General features: G+C 40.3%; 1 protein-coding gene across 11 annotated transcripts in view; it reads right to left on the reverse strand.

The window, feature by feature from the left end:
* The window catches only part of ASPH (aspartate beta-hydroxylase), a 189139-nt gene that overhangs the window by 89745 nt on the left and 77558 nt on the right, over positions 1–21836 (reverse strand). For 9 of the 11 annotated variants that reach the window (XM_070802583.1, XM_070802581.1, XM_070802575.1 and 6 more), the window contains 4 exons: positions 21282–21320; positions 20716–20751; positions 19404–19448; positions 5316–5357 (listed from right to left, as the gene is read on the reverse strand). In XM_070802583.1, coding sequence (XP_070658684.1) covers positions 5316–5357; positions 19404–19448; positions 20716–20751; positions 21282–21320 — 162 coding nt within the window. The remainder of the gene's footprint in view (positions 1–5315; positions 5358–19403; positions 19449–20715; positions 20752–21281; positions 21321–21836) is intronic. The other 2 variants (XM_019973494.2, XM_070802576.1) reach the window with 1 other exon arrangement.

The raw sequence follows: 21836 nt of genomic DNA on the forward strand, positions 1-21836 counted from the left end.
CACATACATACATACACAAGCAAACAAACATTCCCCTTTTGCAGGCATGAGTGTTCTGTTGTTCCTCAAATTTCTTTAAAGGCACACAAATCCTCAACTAGTAACTGACACTTGATATGTATTAAATCAGTAACATGATGCAGACTTTTTCATTCAATGAATTTGTTAACACAGTTTTTTAAGAAGCTTTGAATTATTTTTGACTCCTCTCTTTCTCTCATGCCTCGTATCCTAACCATCAGCATATCCTACAGACCTTACATAAAATATAGGCAGAATCTAAGCACTACTCACCATGTCTACCCACATCCTAATCACACCTCCCTGAGGAACTATGAATATACTTTTCCACCCCTGGAACTCACTTCTCCCATATGGCTGCATAGCTCATGCCCTTGCATCTTACATCTCCAAGTGTCACTGTCCAAGAGGCCCATCAACAGAGCAACACTCCCGACCACTGTCATTCTCTATATCTTTTTCCTGTTTTATATTCTTTTTCATATTTATTTTATTTTTTTGAAAATGACAAATCTCTCCCCACAACACACATACACTAAAATATGCTGTAAGTACTATGAGAACTGGGACTTTGTTTTTATTGAATGTTTTAGCCCCAGTGCCTAAAACAGGGCCTAGCACATAGTAGGTACTCAATATGTACTGAATAAATGAATGAATAAAAATAATTGTTTGAATTGGACATTTCATCAGGCATTTTTGCACTGCATTACATTTCAGCTCACAGTTCTATTCTGTGGGTGTGGAATATAGAATGTGTGGGAAAAGATGACATCCAGTGGGGAAAAACTGATACAGCAATTTTAGGTTAAACAGATATAAATAATATTCAATATAAGAAGCTGGTATCTCCAAAGAGGGCCTGTTTTAGAATTAGCCCTAGTCCAAATTTATGACTCTATCAAAATAAACTAAACATGCTTCTCTAAAAGAAAAGAATTATGTGACTATTAATTGTAAGGAAAAATAACATCTTCCCCCTCTCATCTGTAGATCTCTGATAAAGAATTTGAGAGTGATAACTCAATAGAAACTTAGCCTAATAATTCATCCTGAGACAAATTTACAATTACTGTTTTTTAAAAATCTCCATTTCTATTATTGTGAAATTAAAAGCTGGCTATTAAAACATTCCATTTTTTCACTGTGTATCCCAGAAATGGAATATTTCCCTCTCCCTCTGCCATACCAGTTAACAGCATCCTATGGGTTTCCCTGGTGGGTCAGATGGTAAAGAATCTGCCTGTAATACAGGAGACACAGGAGACCAAGGTTCGATCCCTGAGTTGGGAAGATCCCCTGGAGAAGGGAATGGCAACCCACTCCAGTATTCTTGCCTGGAGAATTTCACAGAGGGTAGCCTGGTGGGCTATAGTCCGTGGCATCACAAATAGCTGGGCACAACTGAGCGGCTAATACTTCTGCTTTTTCTCATGAATGTGGGTTAAAAAAAAAAAAAAAAGATGGAATTTCCAAACCTGACAATTTGCTCAAACAGGATTTTTAGTGAATTTGGGGCAACACTGACTCATTACATCTCTTAATCCTAAGATTCTCCCTGTATGTCACAATCAATAAAAGACTTCAATTGCCAACCTCCTTCAGTTGGTGTGGATATAAGGCCAGCTCTACATGATGGAGAGTAGAAGAGCCAATCAGGTGAAGTTGTTGCAGATTCTCTCCACAAGTTCTATGAAGAAATAGCCAGGGAGCCCACCTCCCACGCCACTGGAAAGCTGCCTAAGGGCTCAGAATCCCGGGAGGAGAAAGCGGTGCAGAGGGTACTAGAGGGAAGTACAGTGCAGAAGGAAGGAAATGCAGCCCTGGAGAGTGAGAAATGCTAAGCATAGCATCTGGAGCAGGGCTTGCACCTGTTTGTATCTGCAGTAAGCCACACCCAGCACTCACCCTCCCGTCTCTACCTTTGTCAGAAAGTGCCAGGGTGTACTTCCTGGAAGCAAACCAGTCGGTGTGTGAACTGGAAAGTCTCTGACCTGCACAGACACCTGCATGGGCTGGGTGTGGAGGCCCACTGCATGAACAAAGGCAGCTTGACTCCGCCATGGTCTGGCCCCTGACTTCCCCTCCAACTGCACAGCACACGCTCTGGCTTTGTTCGTGGGCTCTGGTTTCTCAGGTCCTTCCCTGCTGCCTCAGGACCTTTGCAGACTGTTTGCTATTCAGAGCGCACTTAGCCACAGTTGCCTTGAGCACGTCACTAACCCCAGAGACCTTCTGAGAGTGAGACCCCGATATGCGAGGCCTGTAAACCATCACAGATGACTTTGTTTTTACTCTGAGCAAGATGTGAAGATGGTGGAGGCATCTGAGCAACAGGGTACCACTTAGGTTTTAAAAGGGTCACCGTGGACTTCCTTCGTGTCCAATGGTTAAGAATCCACCTGCCAATGCAGGCACAGGGGTTCAATCCCTGCTCTGGGAAGATTCCACATGTCTCAGAGCAACTAAGCCTACACGCCGCAACTACTGAACCCAGCCCCAGAGCCTATGTTCTGAACAAGAAAAGCCACTGCAGTGAGAAGCCCACATACCACAACTGGAGAGTAGCCCCTGCTCATTGCAACTAGAGAAAGCCCAAGACAGCAACAAAGACCCAGTGCATGCAAAAATAAATAAACAAAAAATAAATAAAATTCTGAAAGAAAGTTTAAGGGCTTCCCAGGTGGCGCTAGTGGTAAAGAACCCTCTACCCAATGCAGGAGACTTAAGAGATGTGGCTTCCATGCCTGGGTTGGGAAGATCCCCGGGAGAAGGGAATGGCAACTCACTCCAGTATTCTTGACTGAAGAATCCCATGGACAGGGGAACCTGGTGGGCTACAGTCTATAAGGTCGCAAAGAGTTGGACACGACTGAAGCGACTTAGCATGCAAAGAATGTTTAAAAGGGTCACCGTGGCTACTGAATTGAGAAAGAGGATAGAGACAAAGGAAGATCAGTTAGGAGGTAAGTGGAGTCATCAGGCAAGAGATGGTAGAGAGAGAAGGTGGCAGGAAGAAGCTCAGAAGACAGAATGAATAGGGTTTGCTGATGGAATGACAGGGAGGCAGGAAAGAGAGATTTGTAGGAGCAGTGTGTTTTCAGGGGAAGGTCAGGAGTTCCATTTTACACTTACTAAGTTTGATGCGATTATTAGATATCCACCAACGGCATCAGGTAGCCATCAGGTCTCCATCAGGTAGACAGGTGGACATACTTGTTGAGAGTTAAGGTAGGGACCTGGGCTACAGTTAAAGCAGTTGCCTTTGGCATAAAGACATTTAAAGCCGCGAGATCCGGTGGAATCATCAAGGGAGTGTGTGTAGATGGAGAAATGCTCTGAGGACTGATTTTAGGACCTTCAATGCAGGATGGTCAGGGAAACAGGGGCAACTACCTAAGGAGGCTGGGCAACAGCAAACAGTAGACAGAGTAAGTAAGTCATGGACATAGTACAAGATTGGGAGGTAAGGCAGTGTGGAGAGCTTGTGTGAATAGAAGCCCAGTCATCTACATAGAAAAGGCAGCCAACAGTTTCCAACATAGAGGAGAAAACTGCAGAATTCAGACATTATTTAGAAACGCGTAGGGGGAAATGTCCATTGACAGATAAATGGATAAAGAAGATGTGGTGCATGTATACAATTGAGTACTATCCAGCCTTTTTCACAGGACTCTGGATTGTTAGAAAGAAAGACATGCAAATATTTACATCTGTAAAGAAATGTAAAAGTGAAAAAAGAACATGTTTGAATAATCTTTGTACTCCCCACTCTACGTTTAGCAACCTTTGTGAACGCTGAATTAAAATGCTACTGGCTTCTTAAATTTATTGTTGAAAATGTTGTTATCAAATAACATTTGATATCACTCATATGTGGAATTTAAAATATGACACAAACGAAACTATCTATGGAACAGAAACAGACTCACGGCCACAGAGAACAGACTTGCGGTTGCCAAGGGGACGTGGGGTGGGGAAGGGATGGAGTGAGACGCTGTGGTTAGTAGATGTAAGTTTTTATAAATAGAATGGATAAACAATAAGGTACTAACTGTGTAGCACAAAGAACTACATTCAATAACCTATGATACACCATAATGGAAAAAAATATTTTTTAAAAAAGCAATGTATATGTATGTATAATTGAATTACTTTGCTGTGCAGCAGAAATGAACACATTGTAAATAAACTATATTTTAATTTAAAACTTAGATCTGTATATTACTTTAATAAAAAATTAAAAACAGTCAGAAAAAAATGCACGAGCTAAATAAATGCCTGCTGCTGCTGCTAAGTCGCTTCAGTCATGTCCGACTCTGTGCGATTCCACAGACAGCAGTCCACCAGGCTCCCCCATCCCTGGGATTATCCAGGCAAAATAAATGCCTAAGGGCTATGAAATAATGGCCAAAAGCCAGCAACTTCATACAGTCAAGTACTGTTTACCTACTGAGTAAGTAAGATCTTGGCTCTTACGTGAACTGTATCTTTTAAATGTAAACACTGCTTTTATCACTAAGAGTTAAAGCCATTTCTGAAACTCCAATAATGTTTAATCATTGATGATTTTACCATTCAAATGATACTAAAAATATAACTGCTACTCTGTGACCATCCATATAATGTTTATAAATTTAACTTTAAAAAATAGCTCCTCACTCTATGTTTAGCAACCTTTGTGAACTTTGAATTAAAATTCTACTGGTTCCTTAAATTTATTAGAGTGCCTCTATAATAAGCTCTTGGAAGGCAGAGATGATATTTTCTTTACAGATGTAAACATTTGCATGACTTTCTTTCAAACAGTTCAAAGTCCCGTGAAAAAAGAATATATTCGAATAATCTTTGTACTTAGAACAGCTGTCAACAAAGGTGACAGTAATAATTAACATTTCCTTTGTGCTTTCCCTGTGCTAGACTCTGCTTTAAGCACTTTACATATATTTTCACTTAATTACTATTGTGGGAACAACAGTCTCATGGTTTCTGGAAGTTGGTACTGTTCTTATGATTCCTATATTACAGAAGAAGAAACTGAAGCACAGAGGTTGGGTAATTCTCAAGATGTATATAGAATGAACAGCAAAACTAGCATTAGATGCTAATGTCTTTCCAGAGCTTTAGCTCTTAATGTTTATGTAGAACGTTAATGTCTGTTGATAAAACCACTGAAATAATAAACACACTGGCAATTTATTTTGACTAGTGTAGAAAATAAGATCACATTATTCACGGATAGTATAACTTCTCCTTATGTGTATTTGAAAGGCTGTTGATTTTAACAATCTCACCTTTTCCTTTTTTTCCTGGCTCATCTGCTTTCTTATTTGTTTCTGAAAGGTAAAGACAAAACAAAATAAATATTGTGAGAGTCACAATTCAAAGTCTCAAATTATAGGACTATCTTCAAATGAGTTCAATTCATAATATTTCTGGGATTAAGAGATACACACTATTATATATAAAATAGACAAACAATAAGGACCTACTGTATAGCACAGGGAACTATATTCAGTATCTTGTAATAATGTACAATAGAAAAGAATTATATATATATGACTGAGTATATACATATGACTCTATCACTTTGTGATAAGTGATAGAGTCACTGATAAGAGATACATCACTGAAACTAACGCAATATTATAAATTAATTATACTTCAATTTAAAAAATTCTGGGCTAACAATTCAATTTTCCTAAATCTTAAATTCTTTACGTATGTAATTTATTATAAAATATTAAGAATTTGAATTACTTATAAAAATCACCAAGCAGTAAGCAGGTTTTGGGTGCCAGGCTGTGTTCCTGGTCTACATAAGGGGTGATGGGGGCCATCTCCACCAATAATAAGTGGGTACAAACTGAGTACAGAGAAGACTCACTCAAAGCTGATTCAATAGCTTTATTGTCTCTTAAAGCCTACACTGCTTTATAACAGGGACTGTGTGCTTTAAAGAACTGTAGCATGCCATCCTACTGAGAACACTAACCTGACTCCTCAAGGACTTCCTATATCCACAGGTGACCCACAGGGGTGCCCACACTGAGCCCAGGTGTGACACAGCACAGTTAGAGGTAGACCAGTCAATTTCAGTCCCCGTAGGTATTTACCTAGTCTTTGAGAATTTCTAGGTACACATGTGTACGGTTGAGTTGCAGTGGGGATGGGGCAGAGTTTAGTAGTCTGATGAAAAAAATTAGATTCCATTCTTTCCCCAAAGTAGACGTGAGAGAGTGTGGGTACCGTGCAGGTTGGGTTCAGGGGTGCAGGCAACATCATTCAATTTCTTGATCCCTAGTTTCCCATATTCATTCATAGAAAACATTTCAATTTTTGGAGGCAAGAGGTAAATCCAAGGCTCCTGATGCAAGGAGAGGACTTTGTATCCATCACGTGTTTCTCCTTTGAGACCCCCAGAGGAGAGGAAGCAAACCGACCCAAAGTGTGCCAGGCTTGGCGCCAAGCACAAGACATATCTTTTGCCTCCTAACATCCTCTGCAGATGGGCAAAGAAATGGCAACCCACTCCAGTATTCTTGCCCAGGAAATCCCATGGACAGAGGAGCCTGGCGGGCTACAGTCTGTGGGGTCACAAAAGTGTCAGATAGGACTGAGCAACTAAACAACCCTCTGCAGTAGTTCTGAGCTCCTTCTTCATGCAGAGGAGGAGGCTGAAGCTTGACAAGGTAGGGGTCTAAGTAATCAAGGTCAGTGGTGTATTTGACTCCAAAATAGACATTCTTTTCCCCATGCCAGTCTCTAATTTTGTTGAAAGGGAAAAAGAAGTACAGGTCTTGACTTTGCAAAGGGAGGGTTTTAAAAAGTTGGCTAGTGATCCAGTGGTCAAGGCTTCACCTACCAGTGTAGGAAGTGCGGGTTTGATCCTTGGTGGGCAGGCTAAGATCCCACATGCCTCACAGCCAAAAAACCATAAAATACACTAAACAGAATCAATACTGCAACAAATTCAATAAAGGCTTTTAAAAAATGGTCCACATCAAAAATATCTTAAAAAAAAATGTTGGCTGCCACACATTTCCTGGTCAGTGCTAATCTCTGTTGAACATTCTAGAATTTCTGACCTTATTAACTGTACCCTTGTCATAAAGGGCTTCCCTGGTGGCTCAGTAAAGAATCTGCCTTCAATGCAGGAGACCGGGGTTTGATCCCTGGGTCTGGAAGATCCCCTGGGGAAGGAAAGGGCAACCCACTCCAGTATTCTTGCCCAGATCCCCTGGTCTGGAAGATCAGGGGTCTGGAAGAACCAGGGTCTGGAAGATCCCCTGGGGAAGGAAATGGCAACCCACTCCAGTATTCTTGCCCAGGAAATCCCATGGACAGAGGAGCCTGGTGGGCTACAGCCCATAGGGTTGAAAGAGTCAGACACGACTTAGTGACAAAATCACCACCATCATAAGGTTAGGCAGTGCATCATTTAGTAGGATGTACTCTTGAGTTTGAGTAAACTCCGGGAGATAGTGAAGGACAGGGAAGCTTGACACGCTACAGTCCATGGGGTTGCAGAGTCAGATGTGACTGAACAACTCTTGTAGGTATCAGGGATACACGATAGAAGAGAAGTATCAAAAAATCTCAATTTCCAAGGATATCTCTTTCTGTGGCACCAGCAATGTGTGCAGGAAGGCTGGGAGTGTCCACCCCTCCAATAATCTGTTACCTGGCATATGGCTAGTGTAATTTAGACAAATCAAGCATAAAATGCAAGTTTCTCAGTTGACTATAGAAAACTAGTGGGTGCTGGTCATGAAGATTTTAGAGCTGTCCACAAATCTTCCCGCCCCCAGGGAAACCAAGGAAGGAAGAGTGGATTGAATTGGTCATCTTTTTTTAGGTTTGTTTGTTTGTTTTTTGACATGGACCATTTTTAAAGTCTTTATTGAAATTGTTACAATATTGCTTTTGTTTTATTTGGCTTTTTGGCTAAGAAGCATGTGGGACCTCAGCGCCCTGACCAGATATTGAACAAATACCCCTTCATTGGAAGGCAAAGTCTTAACCACTGGACCACTGGGGAAGTTCAGAACTGATCACCATTTAAAAAGGTGTGGGAGGCCCCTGGCCAGGTGTGCGCCCTGGAACCAGGGTCATCATCTTTTTTCCTCCTGTCTGCAGTTACCTAGGATGACAAGAGGTGAACTAAGAAGGCCTAGCCCAGATGTTCCAATCCCAGGGCAAAAGCCCTAGGTTCTGTCCCCTTCTAATACCACTGCTTCAGCAAGTTGAGATCTGAGCCAGGAGCTTGGGTGTGGAAAATACACAGAGTAGGGGATTTTCACCTCTGGGGTTTTCAGTGCTTAAATTTAACTTAGGTAAAGTTCTCAAAGAGCTTCAGCTTACCTCACTAGCATTCTGCACAATATAATACAGTATGACTTTGCTATTCTTTAGTCTTTGTACCGGAGAAGGCAATGGCACCCCACTCCAGTACTCTTGCCTGGAAAATCCCATGGATGGAGGAGCCTGGTGGGCTGCAGTCCATGGGGTCGCTGAGGGTCGGACACGACCGAGCGACTTCACTTTCACTTTTCACTTTCATGCATTGGAGAAGGCAATGGCAACCCACTCCAGTACTCTTGCCTGGAAAATCCCATGGATGGAGGAGCCTGGTGGGCTGCAGTCCATGGGGTCGCTGAGGGTTGGACACGACCGAGCGACTTCACTTTCACTTTTCACTTTCATGCATTGGAGAAGGAAATGGCAACCCACTCCAGTGTTCTTGCCTGGAGAATCCCAGGGACGGGGGAGCCTGGTGGGCTGCTGTCTATGGGGTCACAGAGTCGGACACGACTGAAGTGACTTAGCAGTAGCAGCAGCAACATTCTGTACCTGGGGCTTCCCAGGAAAAATTCGAATGGCCCTCAGCGTGCCAAAAAGGAAAATGATTGATAACACTTAACTAGATGCCAGGCGTTGCTCTCAACACTTAATGAAGATTATCCCATTTAACTCTGAAAAGTAGTTTTAATTCCATAGATAAGAAAAATGGCTTAGAGAGGCTACGGAATATTGCCAAGAGTTGCAGAACAGTTAAGAACTATTCAGAAGGCCACACTCTACAATAGCACACTTTGCATATTCCAATAGTGGGTGGTCCATACTCTACGCTTAGTCCAACCCAGAAAATGACAGAAGTACAAGCTTACCAGTAACTCAGATTTAAGTCTTAATACACAGCCCCAAAGAAACATAAACTACACATTTTCTAATGGTGCTAACTCTTTCAACATTATTTTATTAAAGAAAACCTTACTAAAGAGAACAGGATCTTCATCTTTTAAAAACTGTCATACAACCATTAAGAAAAAATCATTTTTGTATATTCAGTTATTTTGAACCCTATCATTCCAGCTACTGTGCTAATTTGCCTACCGGCCAATTCTTGTGGGCACAGCTAGTCTCCACCCAGGTCTGTGTGTCCTGAGCTCCTAGTCACACTGGCATCTATTCTCCCTGCTCCAAGACCCAGCCATGGGGCTCTGCCTCTCCCTGACCAGGTCCTAAGTCACAAGGCCCCTGTCCTCTCTCCACTAGCACTTCCCCAGTCAGATCCTATCACGACATCACCTGGATTCTTACTCCTCCGTTACCTGACTGCCCTCTCTCTGCTTGCTCTTGGTCGCCTCCTAATTGTTTCCACCTTCCACTAGGTGCCCACCTGTAGACTCTGGACTCTAGGCTGTGAATGACCTTGACTGGCAGGCCTTGCAGCCTCTCTGACCCTCAGTCTCTTCATCTGTAAGCACAGTAATAACACCCAGGTGCCTGGAGCCCCGACTCCCTAACTCAGCACTTAGCATCGCCAGTGCAGCAAAACGGGCTTGCTTAACCATAAAGGATTTTTTCTGTTTCTTCTGAGGGCCTTGGAGGAAAAAACAACACTTTCTAGAATCCCAGAAGCTTCGTCCCTTTGTGTCTCATTCTCCTTGACTGCCCAGAGAATGAAGATCAGAAGAGAATCTTCGGTACCTTTTGCTACCCTTCCAGTCACTCAGACTCCTAGGTTCTCTCAAACAGGCTGAAGGCTAATCCTCACCAAGTGATAGTCACAGAGGACCAGAGTGTGCAGGTGAATGAGTGACCTCGCCAGGGACTTATCAGAACTTCTAGGTGCAGGACAAAAACCAACACAGCATGATGCAAGGACTATTTCATCCGAATTCTGCCCCTCAGATTGTAGCATCGTAGTGAATATTAAACGAAATAAACACTACCTACTAGAAATAAGTAAAGAAAGAGGTTGAATGTACTCCTTCGTGATTTTAGTCACCAAAAGTGCTAGAATACCCTGAAATATTAGAAAGTATAAAATGAACTGATGTTGTTATGGAACAAAACAAAAAAATATATACTCTAAAATAATGACAATACAGAGAAGAATTCTTCTGTATTTTATTGCACTCAAATAACATTAAACAGAAGATGTTTACATTATTTCTAGAAAATCCATTGATGTTTCCCAGCTTGGCATATATTTGTAAAGACAAGGCTCATCCATCAAGATATTTGGAATTAGAAAGTATCTGAATATGACCACAGCATAATGAATTCTCAGTGTTCAGAGTTCTAGAGATGATTATATACAAAAATCCAGCGAAATTTATCTTATGCATTTATCAATTCTATGTCACTCCTGTTTCTCTAAAAAAATATGGCTTTATTAAAAAGTAGTGTTCTATAATTTACAATACGAAGTAAGAGCTTTATTAGATTTTTGAGTAGCAACTCTGTATTACCCAGATCACAGCTTCAGAAAATTATTGCTCTTTTACTATGTATTACTTTGGGCTTCACTAACACTACGGTTCAGCATACCTTACTACACTATAGTGACCTCTAATGATAAAAATATAAAATTTCTTTGATTTTAACCCTAAAAGCAGGAAAAAAAAAATCGCTTTATCTTAAAACAATGTGAACATGATCAAGAGCTCCCCTGACATGTAAATAAAACCACATCTTAGGTTTTTTTTTTAAATAGCTCATGGTCCTTTCAAAATGAGAATGTAGCTACCTCTTTTTCCTAACAAATGAGCATTTTCATCACAGCAGCCATTTCTGAGCCACACACTAGCCACATTAAAAACAGAAGAAAGTCTCCAGTGTGAAAAGGAAAAGCCTCAAAAGCTGTGAAAGCACAGGGAACTTCTGGTTTCTGAGCACTTTTCACAAACCCTGCTTCATTCAGCCAGAGGCAATGTCTCCTTGATACACAGAGCAGGAATCAGTGTTGTACATGTTACTTTACCAGCCAAAGGAAGAACAACTTTTACATGAGGCACCACTAACTGTTATTTTCTAAGATTTAAACAAATACCAAGAGGATTATAGCTATTCTACAATCACCCCAATGTGCTGAAAAGCGTTTTTGCATGATATAACAGGCTGTTCCTTTCCTCTACATTCTAACAAGTATTTTAATGTCCCCCCTTTTTTTCTGAAAAATAAATTACCCACGATAATTTAAACTTTTTTTGAAATATTAAATTTTTTCTAATTAACAAGCTAAAAGCTGCAGGAATCTCAAATGCTGAGTTTTACCCTGAATACTCGAATATAGCAATTTTTTTAATAAAGGTATCAGTGCAGATATATACAACTCAAATCTTCACAGCTAATGATGATCCCATCAGTGTTTTTCAGAGCCCTAAGACAAGGCACTCTTAGTGGCTTTAATTCATGTTTCATGCAGTGTACACAAGTCAGCTGACATAGTGTTAATTACTGATAAGATATATTAAAATCCCGCCATGACAAGTGCTGCTATCTCATCAATGGTTATTAATTACTGTCTGAAAAACACATATATGCAGGTAAGACTAAAAGCTGCATCACAAAAGGGAAAAGAAAAATCCAGTGGACCCACTAAGGCTATCAGAAAAGGACATGCAGGAATGTAACAATACATGTGATTTTTGTTTCTTAAAAAAAAAAAAAGAAAAACACTAAAATGCCAGTGGACTATGGTTCATTCAAAACATCTTTAGTGTTCATTCCCAAAGATCTTGGTCTGCTCAGAAATTACTTCACAAGATCTATCCCAGCCATCTTTTGGAGCGTATGGTTAAGCTGGTCCTCTTGTGGTAGGTAGTAGGGGCAGTCTTTCTGAAGCTTTAAGTATCTGCAAAAATAAGGGGAAATCTAAATTAAAGGACCAACTAGACACAGATTGCGAAACTGCTTCATTTTTACTCTACTTATAAAAAACCACCAATGGAAAGTAAATGTTCTATTTTCGTTTGTATTGTTGTTTTTAATGGCAACTGGGTAAGAATGACTCACTACTTAGAGTAGTTCTTGGGAGGGTTACTTGCAAAGCTGATAAAAACCTGAGGTTCTTTCAAGCATCTGAGAATTACAGTTGAATTTAAGAATGTCAGTCTTTTGAGAAATACATTCAATTTCTTTCTCCCATTAATGTTTTCACTGTATTAAAAAGAAATGCAACAGAGGGGGGAAAATCTAGTATTGTATTTGAAACACGAATATAGGGAGGATTTTTCAAGGAGCAACAAGATACTGTAAGCTGTAGTTAAAATGCATTACTTATAATCTTATATCAATTTTTCATGTTATGGATGATATAAATGGTTGATAAAAATGTATATACTATTTTAAAAGAAGTAAAATTCATTCCTACTTTCAACAAACATTTTCTTATTCCAAACTTTAGTATCAAATTTATTTTACTATTATAGCTATGTTATGTTATGATCTATGTTACAATTAAAGTTAGAAAGGAGATTGTGCACATGAAGACCCAACCAAATTTTGATGTGATTTCTAAAACTGTATTATAGGCCTTCCTTCTCTCCCTCCTTCCTTCCCTATCTATTTATCTACATATGTGCATGTATGTATAACCAGAAAATTTTACATAAGCAGAATTATTTGGTGCTAATGAGAAGCAACCGGAAATTATAGGTATACTTTTATATATCCAAAAGAAATGAATCTTTCCACCAAAAGACATGTATAATGTGTAAGAATGTTCATGGCAAATTTCTTCATAATAGACCAAAACTAGAAACATTCACTACAGCCATCAATGTAGGATAGAATTTTTAAATGGAATACATTTACAGTCAATAATAATAATAAGACCAATGACTCTTCATAGCAATGTGGATGAAACAGCCATGATGGTGAGCAATGGAAAGCAGTCACCAAAAGAGTGTATATATATTTGTATGTGTTGACTTGTGGTTCTGTTTAATCAAATTCAAAGGCAGACAAATCCATCTATGATGACAAAATCAGAACAGTAGTCATCTTTGGTGGGGTCATTACTGAGGGCAGAAGAGGGAAAGATTTTCCAGGGGCTGGAAGAACTCTGTGTTATGGGTGTAAGAATATATGACATGTACAAGTTCATCAAACTATATCATCAACAGGTGAGTACTTCCCTGTGTATAAATTACACCGCACCAGAAAGAGTTTAAAAAAGAGTTCTCTTAGAGTTTAAACATTAGCTGGACTGTGAGGAATATGCATTTCTATAACCTGTGCAATCAAAAATCCTGGAGACTATGGGAACTTGTTTAAAGTACATGAGCACTGATAAAAAGGCAAATAAACTAAAAGCTTAATCACGATTTTGAAAGACTCAAATCTATGCCCCAAAGTATCTGAATCAGGTTTCCCCCCAGAAGTAGTAGTTGCCCAAGTTGCAAACCCAGCACCTCCAGAGGCCAGTCGTCTCTGCACCTCTCCATTTCTCCCACCTTCCTTATCTCCACTAAAGTTCCATCATTCATCCATTCAAGCCAGAAGCAAAGGAATCAAGCTAGACTTTTCCCGTTAACCAGCCCGTCTCCCACCAATCACCTGCACCCCCAAGGTCCTTGAATCCATCCTGCTCTGCACCTCTGCCACGATTCCCAGATCCCACCACTTGTGCTTAGATGAACATATCTGTCCCCTGACTGGTCTCCACCTCCCTGTGGGACTGCTCTGTTCAAATATGGATCGGATCATGCAACGCCTAAGCTTGAAGTTTTTCAGCAACTTTCTTGCATTTTTAGTGAAAGTTGCTCAGTCATGTCCGACTCTTTGCAACCCCACGGACTGTAGCCCGCCAGGCTCCTCTATCCATGGACTTCTCCAGGCAAGAATACTGGAGTGGGTAGTCATTCCCTTCTCCAGGGGATCTTCCCCACCCAGGGATTGAACTCGGGCCTCCTGTATTGCAGGCAGATTCTTTACTGTCTGAGCCACCAGGGAAGCCCTAAGCCCACATTCAAATTCTTAAACATCATTTATGGGACACTCTGAGAAATGCTGCCTGCCTGTCCACTGTGTCTTCTTAGCCGGTACATGGCACACCGACTTGGTCCTTGTGTCTCAAGCACTTGTGCCCTCTCCCCTCCACATGCTGGCTCCTTCACTTTGAGCAGCTCCTCCAGGCTCAGCTCCAGCATGACCTCCTGCTCTGCTCCCCTGGCCCCCACAGTTGGGTTGGTTCCCCCTCCTCTGGGTGCTGGCCTGGGTATCACTCTGAGAGGTTAATGCTATATTGGCTGCTGTCCTTAGCGGCACATCCACAGGTCTGTGAATCGATACCAGACAGAGATTGCATTCTTCACTGTGTGTCTGGGGCAGAGCTGTAGCATGCATGCAGGTGTGTGTGCTTCAGTCATGTCCGACTCTTTTGTGACCCTATGGACTGTAGCCTGCCAGACTCCGCTGTCCATGGGGATTCTCCAGGCAAGAATACTGGAGTGGGTTGCTGTGCCCTCCTCCAGGGGATCTTCCCAACCAGGAGATTGAACCTAAGTCTTCTGTGTCTCAGGCAGATGGATTCTTTACCCACTGAGTCACCTGGAAGGCCTGAGCCTGTACCATAGGAGCTATTTAATATATATTTCTTGAATAAATGAAAGATCAAATCACTAACAATAATATGCATATTAGGTTCTTATTACCATAAGCTAAGACCTTTAGAGCTGCCAGCCTAAAGCTGGTTGTGGGTCTTATTGATCCAATTAGAAAATGCTTGATGACAAGGTGGGCATGAGTAACAGCTCTGGACAGAGGCAACAGTGAAATCAGCCCCCCTGAGAGAATATTCAAATGTGGATGAGTTACAAATGTCATCTCCATCTTCAGAGAGAAAAGAGCAGCAGATTCAGCCAGAAACATTGATGTTCACACATCTTCATTTCAGATAGCACAATTATCATCACAAAACGTAAGATAAACATTTTTCCCGGCATTGTTGTTCAGTTATGCAGCTGTGTCTGACTCATTGTGGCCCCATGGACTGCAGCACGCCAGGCTTCCCTGTCCTTCACCATCTCCCAGAATTTGCTCAAACTCATGTCCATTGAGTCAGTGATGCCAACCAACCATCTCATCCTGTTGCCCCCTTCACCTTCTGCCCTCCAGCTTTTCCAGCATCATGGTCTTTTCCATGGCATGACAGAAAAATTGTTAAAGGAACAAATTAGTCAAATGGTCTTAAAGTATTGTAAGGCAGGGAGTATTATGCTGGTGAACTTCCTAACTGATTTGTTCTTAAGTCATTCAATTTGTGCTATGTATAGTTTTTTTTTTTATTTTTTTCTTTATGTGGATCATTTTAAAAGTCTTTATTGAATTCTATTACAATATTGTTTTTGTTTTATATTCTTGTTTTTTGGCTCTGATGTATGTGAGATCTTAGCTCCCCAACCAGGTAACAAACCCACACCCTCTGCATTGGAAGGTGAAGTCTTAAGCACTGGACCACCATGGAAGTCCCCACGCTATGTATAGTTATGCTATCAGATTGCTAGAAATAGGCTGTGTGACATCAAGTAAAAATATGACTTTGAGGACAAGGTGAAAACCCACTAAGGGAGCACAGGTTCCAAAATCAATTTTTTTTAATGTGATATTAAAAATGACTGACTTCTAACATGAGCATGATCAATTTTTCAGATTGACTTTTTACTTCCTTTCCAAAAGGATGCCAGCAAAGCACTTATGGATTTATCAATATAAACAAAAGATGGAAAAATTTAAGCTATTGGACAGCTTACTTTTCCACAATGAATCATAATTAATCTTCAACATTTCTGAGTCTTAAGTGAAAGGCTAATGCATACTAAGACAAACATGCCTACTGCTAAGTCGCGTCAGTCGTGTCCGACTCTGTGTAACCCCACAGATGGCAGCCCACCAGGCTCCCCCATCCCTGGGATTGGATTTTCCAGGCAAGAACACTGGAGTGGGTTGCCATTTCTTTCTCCAATGCATGAAAGTGAAAAGTGAAAGTGAAGTCGCTCAGTCGTGTCTGACTCTTTGCAACCCCATGGACTGCAGCCTACCAGGCTCCTCCATCCATGGGATTTTCCAGGCAAGAGTACTGGAGTGGGGTGCCAGTGCCTTCTCTGAAAGATGCCTAAGGATACACTATCTCTATCACATCAAACCAGCTCTCATAACTCATCTGTTCTTGGGTCTTCATTTCTATGAAATCCTCTAGAGCACAGAAGCTGAGAGTGTGAACTCTTGGAGCCAGAACACAAGAATCAAACTCAGTTCTAGCATTTATCAACTCTGTGATTTCAGGCAGGTTCCTCTGCCTTGCTATGCCTCAGTTTTCTCATCTGTAAAATGCAGATATGAGCATTTCACCTCTGGGGCCACTGACAATACTAAGGGAGTTAATTCATGTGTGTGTCAAGAAGTGCATGACACACATGATGCTTAACCAAAGTCAGCACTCTCTATCCCCTGGGGGGAAGCCGGATACAATAGTAAATCAAGACAATTCCTGCCCCATGGGATTATTATGTCCCATCAATATTGTTTTGAAATTTAATTTGCTATTCTAGGACTGCGTAACCTAGTCTTAGAAAGATCAGAGAAAGCATAGTAATCATCAATTGGATTCTGAGGGCCAGGAAAAAGTGAACTGATATCCAGCATTGTGCAGAGAGCCTCAATCTGAGTTTTCCACGGATTAAAGAATTTTAAAGATTAAAAGGTAGTAAGGTAACAGGCCCCACAACAATTGTTGCCACAGTTTCTGCATCACATATGTCATTCAACACTACTGCAAAAGCAGTCACCTTACTGTACAAAACAGCAACTAATTCATGAATATTATTCCTTCATAAGATTGAATAATTAAATGATGCAACATAAAGTAAGACTAAGAAAATATCAGGAAATAAGCAAACCCAGTACAATCATTACAAGTAACTACTGCTAACTCTCCGCCTCACATCCTCCTTGGTAAAGGACAAACTTATAGCGTGCAGTGCATCATTCAAATTTTTATGACACCAAATGACAAGTGACAACTTCTGGAGCAGGTCTGTCAGAATTCAGCTTCTCTTGATGCACCTCAAATATCAACCTAAAGTGAAAGAAAGTGAAAGTGAAAGTCGCTCAGTTGTGTCCGACTCTTTGCGACCCCATGGGCTATTCAGTCCATGGAATTCTCCAGGCTAGAATACTGGAGTGGGTAGCCTTTCCCTTTCTCAAGGGGACCTTTCCAACCCAGGGATTGAACCCAGGTCTCCTGCATTGCAGGCAGATTTTTTTACCGGCTAAGCCACCAGGGAAGCCCCAATATCAACCTAATTAATTAGTAAATAGTAACAGCCACAGCCATCATTCACTGGGATCTCATTCTATCCTCAGAAAGGATGCATATGAATCAAATCTTCATTTTCATTTGCTTCAGCTGTTAAATATCTCATCAAAAAAAACAGCACCTTATTCCAGCCCCCAGTCCCTTCACCCCTACAACCACTCCTTAGTATTTTATAATTATGTTCCAAGGAAATTTGGGGGCTCATTTATAAAACACCAAAACAGAAGCACAGAGCTTTTAGGTCAGAAAATAATATTATATTTCATACCTTCATTAAAGTCAGGTCGATATTAAAAAAATATCAACCATAACTAGGAAGAAGTGCTGTAGACACTCGTTATTTTTAGGAAAACTTATAAAACAACTTTCTTTAAAGGAATGCAGAGTAAGCAAAATGCAAATTCAGTAACCTGCTCTGCATTCTCAGGTGAGAAACAAGGCACACTGATGTACTGCTCAGCAATACAGAGGAAGCTACTGCTCGGCAATACAGAGGAAGCTACTGCTCGGCAATACAGAGGAAGCTACTGCTCGGCAATACAAAGGAAGCTACAAACGCAGGACAGAGACACCAACTGTCCTGACTCCGCATCTTTCCTAAACACAAAATATACGCATATGCCCAGAAGTTATCATGTCAAAAGTCAGTTTCTCCATGGATTTTGTTTCTCATTCACGTTATGATGCCAACAACGCAGTTCCTTCAGGAGTCATACATACTATAAATGTACAACGTACAACAACTATCAAAACTTAGAACTACCCAACCATTAAATAAGTAAATATGAGCGGTGGTATAACTAAAAATAGTCCTTGATTAGAAAAGGCTTTTTCCCCTTGAAATTGAGTATTTCGACCAATTTTGGCAGGCACAATTATTTCTACCAAAATCAATACTCCTAGTGCACATCATCGCTACAAAATTCACATGAAGCATAAAATGAAAAATATGAGTAAAAATCGAACCAATACATAAAACGGAAACAAAAAAAAAGGAAATAAAACACAGAAACAAGAGGAAATACATTTGAGAAAGAGATGTTGACGAATCCTCACTTAATAAAATATTTTTTCCCACTTAGAGAATAAGAGGTTTATATGTTAATTTCTGATTACAGGAATAGTTAATGTCTTCTCTAAAAGGCATTTGAAAGCATAGGCTTTGATTGAAATGCTGTCCCTATTCTTTAAACTCGATGATGATGAGAGGGATGTGTTGGGGAAGGGAGGGAAAAGCAGAGTGATGGATGTAACACAGTGGGCTGGTAGGAAGGACTCCAGGGCACTCACTCACAAGTCCCAGATAGCCTGGACCATGTGGGGTGCAAGGATGCTTTTAGGGAAGATGGGCAGTGTGGGTCAGTGGGGAGGACCAATGTCACTAATATATGTACTGTTCAATTTTCATCTGAAGGCAAGTCTGACTCCACATCCTCCATCAGATAGCCTGTCAATCAAAACAAGGGAAAAACCCCACAACCTAACTTCTACTACTATCACCATCTATGATAGCAAAAATCATACAGTGTTTTGATCATGAACACTCCTCAAATTCTAGCTCAACCAATAAGTACTAGACTCTGTCTGATGCGTATTCCCCGTTACTTTGGCTCAACTGACCTAAACACACAAAATTTTCCTTTTAAATTTAGGATAGGTATAATTAATCCTCTTCTCTCACGAATTCTACTCTCCATAGAATTTTCTTCATACAGCATCTTTTACATTAAACAAAAAAGAAAAAGGAAATACTTGTAACGAAATGCCATACCTGGTGGTACTTCTTGCTGTTCCTCTGCAGGGGGCATGTGCGGTTCTGAAATTATAAATAAATAATAAAATAAATAAAAAAACACTCCATTACAGATTGCTGTCCAGCGTTTCAAGACTACAGATCTTTCAGTTGGCATGATTATTTTTACAGACTGTTTGGGGGTTTGATTGCAATTTATCATAAAGCATTAGGTTTTTGCACCAACACAATAAAGAAAAATGAGCTACAACTTTGTAAAAGTTTGTATATTTCTCAACTTTCCTGAACCACAGGCTTTAGAACATTATCTGCCTAACTGACTAACCTCAAAACTTACTGTCTGGCAAAGGAGATATGAACCAAAGCCCAAGTTTTCACCACAATTTTGCACCAGACTTGATAGGAAAGCTGTTGAAAGATATTTAAAGCATCTTGTTTCTTGTTAACAATACAAAAAATTAAATTCAAATAGAATCTTTAAAATGTATCACTATCCTTAATAAGCTTGTTTTTGAAAAATAATACTCAAGGTAACTTATTCTAAAACTAGCCAAGAATATGGATATGAATTATAACATCCAGCCTTTTTTTGTAGACATCAACCCACTTACAACTAAAGAAACTGTAAGCCTCACGACCCAATGGTATAATGATATATTTATCTGATTGACTCTATAAAATTACATCACATGTTAGTATCTTCATCCCTAACAACACAGTGGGTGGGCAGGAAGTACCTTAACTGAGACACTATCAAGAAATAAAATTGTTATCTTTCCTTTTGTTCAAGATTTTGTGTAACAGGCTTTGGTCGAAAAGAGAATATTTTATTAGCGTTTTCTAAAACTCAAAATATTTACGCAGCTATTTTAATCATTTTTCTTCTTGCATTAATTTGCTTCTACTTGTGAGAATGCTCAAAACAGTTGGAAATATTTTAGATAAAAGGAAAAAGAAGCCTCATACATATTTTCTCCAACTGAAAGGACATAACTTTCAATCCACTTCAGCCCATGGATAACTCGTTCTCATGACACCACCTCCTCCTACTTAGAGCAGCCCTCCTCACCCTAATATGATACTTTGTACTATACAATCCTGATTTCATCTCCATCACTGCCTTTCTCATAATCTTTACTTTATCATCTCATTGGTCACTAGAGTGCCAGCCCCCAGTGAAAACAGAATTCTAACTCTCTTATTCACTCTCATCCTCCGAGCCCCTGAGCAATGTCAAGACAGCAAATAGTAAGTGTGTGATAAATGCTTGTTGAAGAAATGAATATAACTTTTTATAAAAAGTAAACAGATTTCTATTAAATTAACTTACCTTCTAAAATTGTGTTTGAATTATCTACAGCATGATCTAAAAAAAAAAAAAAATTAAAGCACATCTTACATTAAGCACATCTTACATACTTTCACAAGTTCTTTAATATATTCGTTTGGAGACCTAAATTTGACTCTTTTTAGATTGGGGTTTCTTATAGAGAGATTCATTAGAATATCAACTTTAATTTCTAAATTATAGTCAAAGAATACATCAATAGGCTGGGATGTCTTTAGTGGTCCAGTGTCTAAGGCTCTGCGCTCCCAACACAGGGGGGCCCAGGGTTCAATCCCTGGTCAGGGAACTAGATCCCACACGCTGCAACTAAGACCTGGTGCAGTCAAAACATAAATAAATATGTAAAAGTCAATTGATTTTAAAAATAGGTTGGCATTATCTCTGCGGACATAAACCTTGCACCATAAACAGGATAAATATATCAACATGATCCAATTCCTTAGTGACTTAAGAATGTCTTGTATTTCTGACTACATCTTTGTTCCACAAGTTATACTCGTTTTCACAAATTCAAGGGGAGCTGACTTGCAGGAAGCTCAATACCTTACCTGAACTTTCTGTCCCTTCATTTTGCAATGGCTCGTACACTACAAAATACACAGAAAAAATACTCCTGTAGCCCAGTATCTCATTAGAACACAAGAGCAGCCATACAGTTCAAAGTCTAGTTTATTCTTGAACCCCTGTGACTTCATTACTAGTAAATGGCAGTTTACAGAGTACAGTGGGGAAGAGTTTGGTTCTGGGGCGAAACAGGCCTAGATTCAAATTGCAGAGTAGCCTCTTCTAGCCAGAGGAACAATTATATATGCTTCCTTCTTGCCAAATGGGGAAAATTAAAGTTCCTCCCCAATCACTTGTTAACAGGGTCCCATACTTTGTTTACCCCTGGGTGGTGCTGAATTTCTCTTTTATCCTTTGTGACTGTAGTGGAGGTTCTGAGTTACCCACAGCTCTGTCTGCTCTACACTCTGGATCCCAGACCTGGCAGATTCTCTACTTCGCAGAGTAAGTGATGCTCAGATGTTCCACCTGGGGCAAACGGCCCTGCCTCCAACCCGAGATGAGGGTTCAGCGGGCAGGTCTTAATCCACTACCTTAAC

The sequence above is a fragment of the Bos indicus genome, chromosome 14, assembly GCF_029378745.1.
Source record: "Bos indicus isolate NIAB-ARS_2022 breed Sahiwal x Tharparkar chromosome 14, NIAB-ARS_B.indTharparkar_mat_pri_1.0, whole genome shotgun sequence".
Classification (NCBI taxonomy): Eukaryota; Metazoa; Chordata; class Mammalia; order Artiodactyla; family Bovidae; genus Bos; species Bos indicus.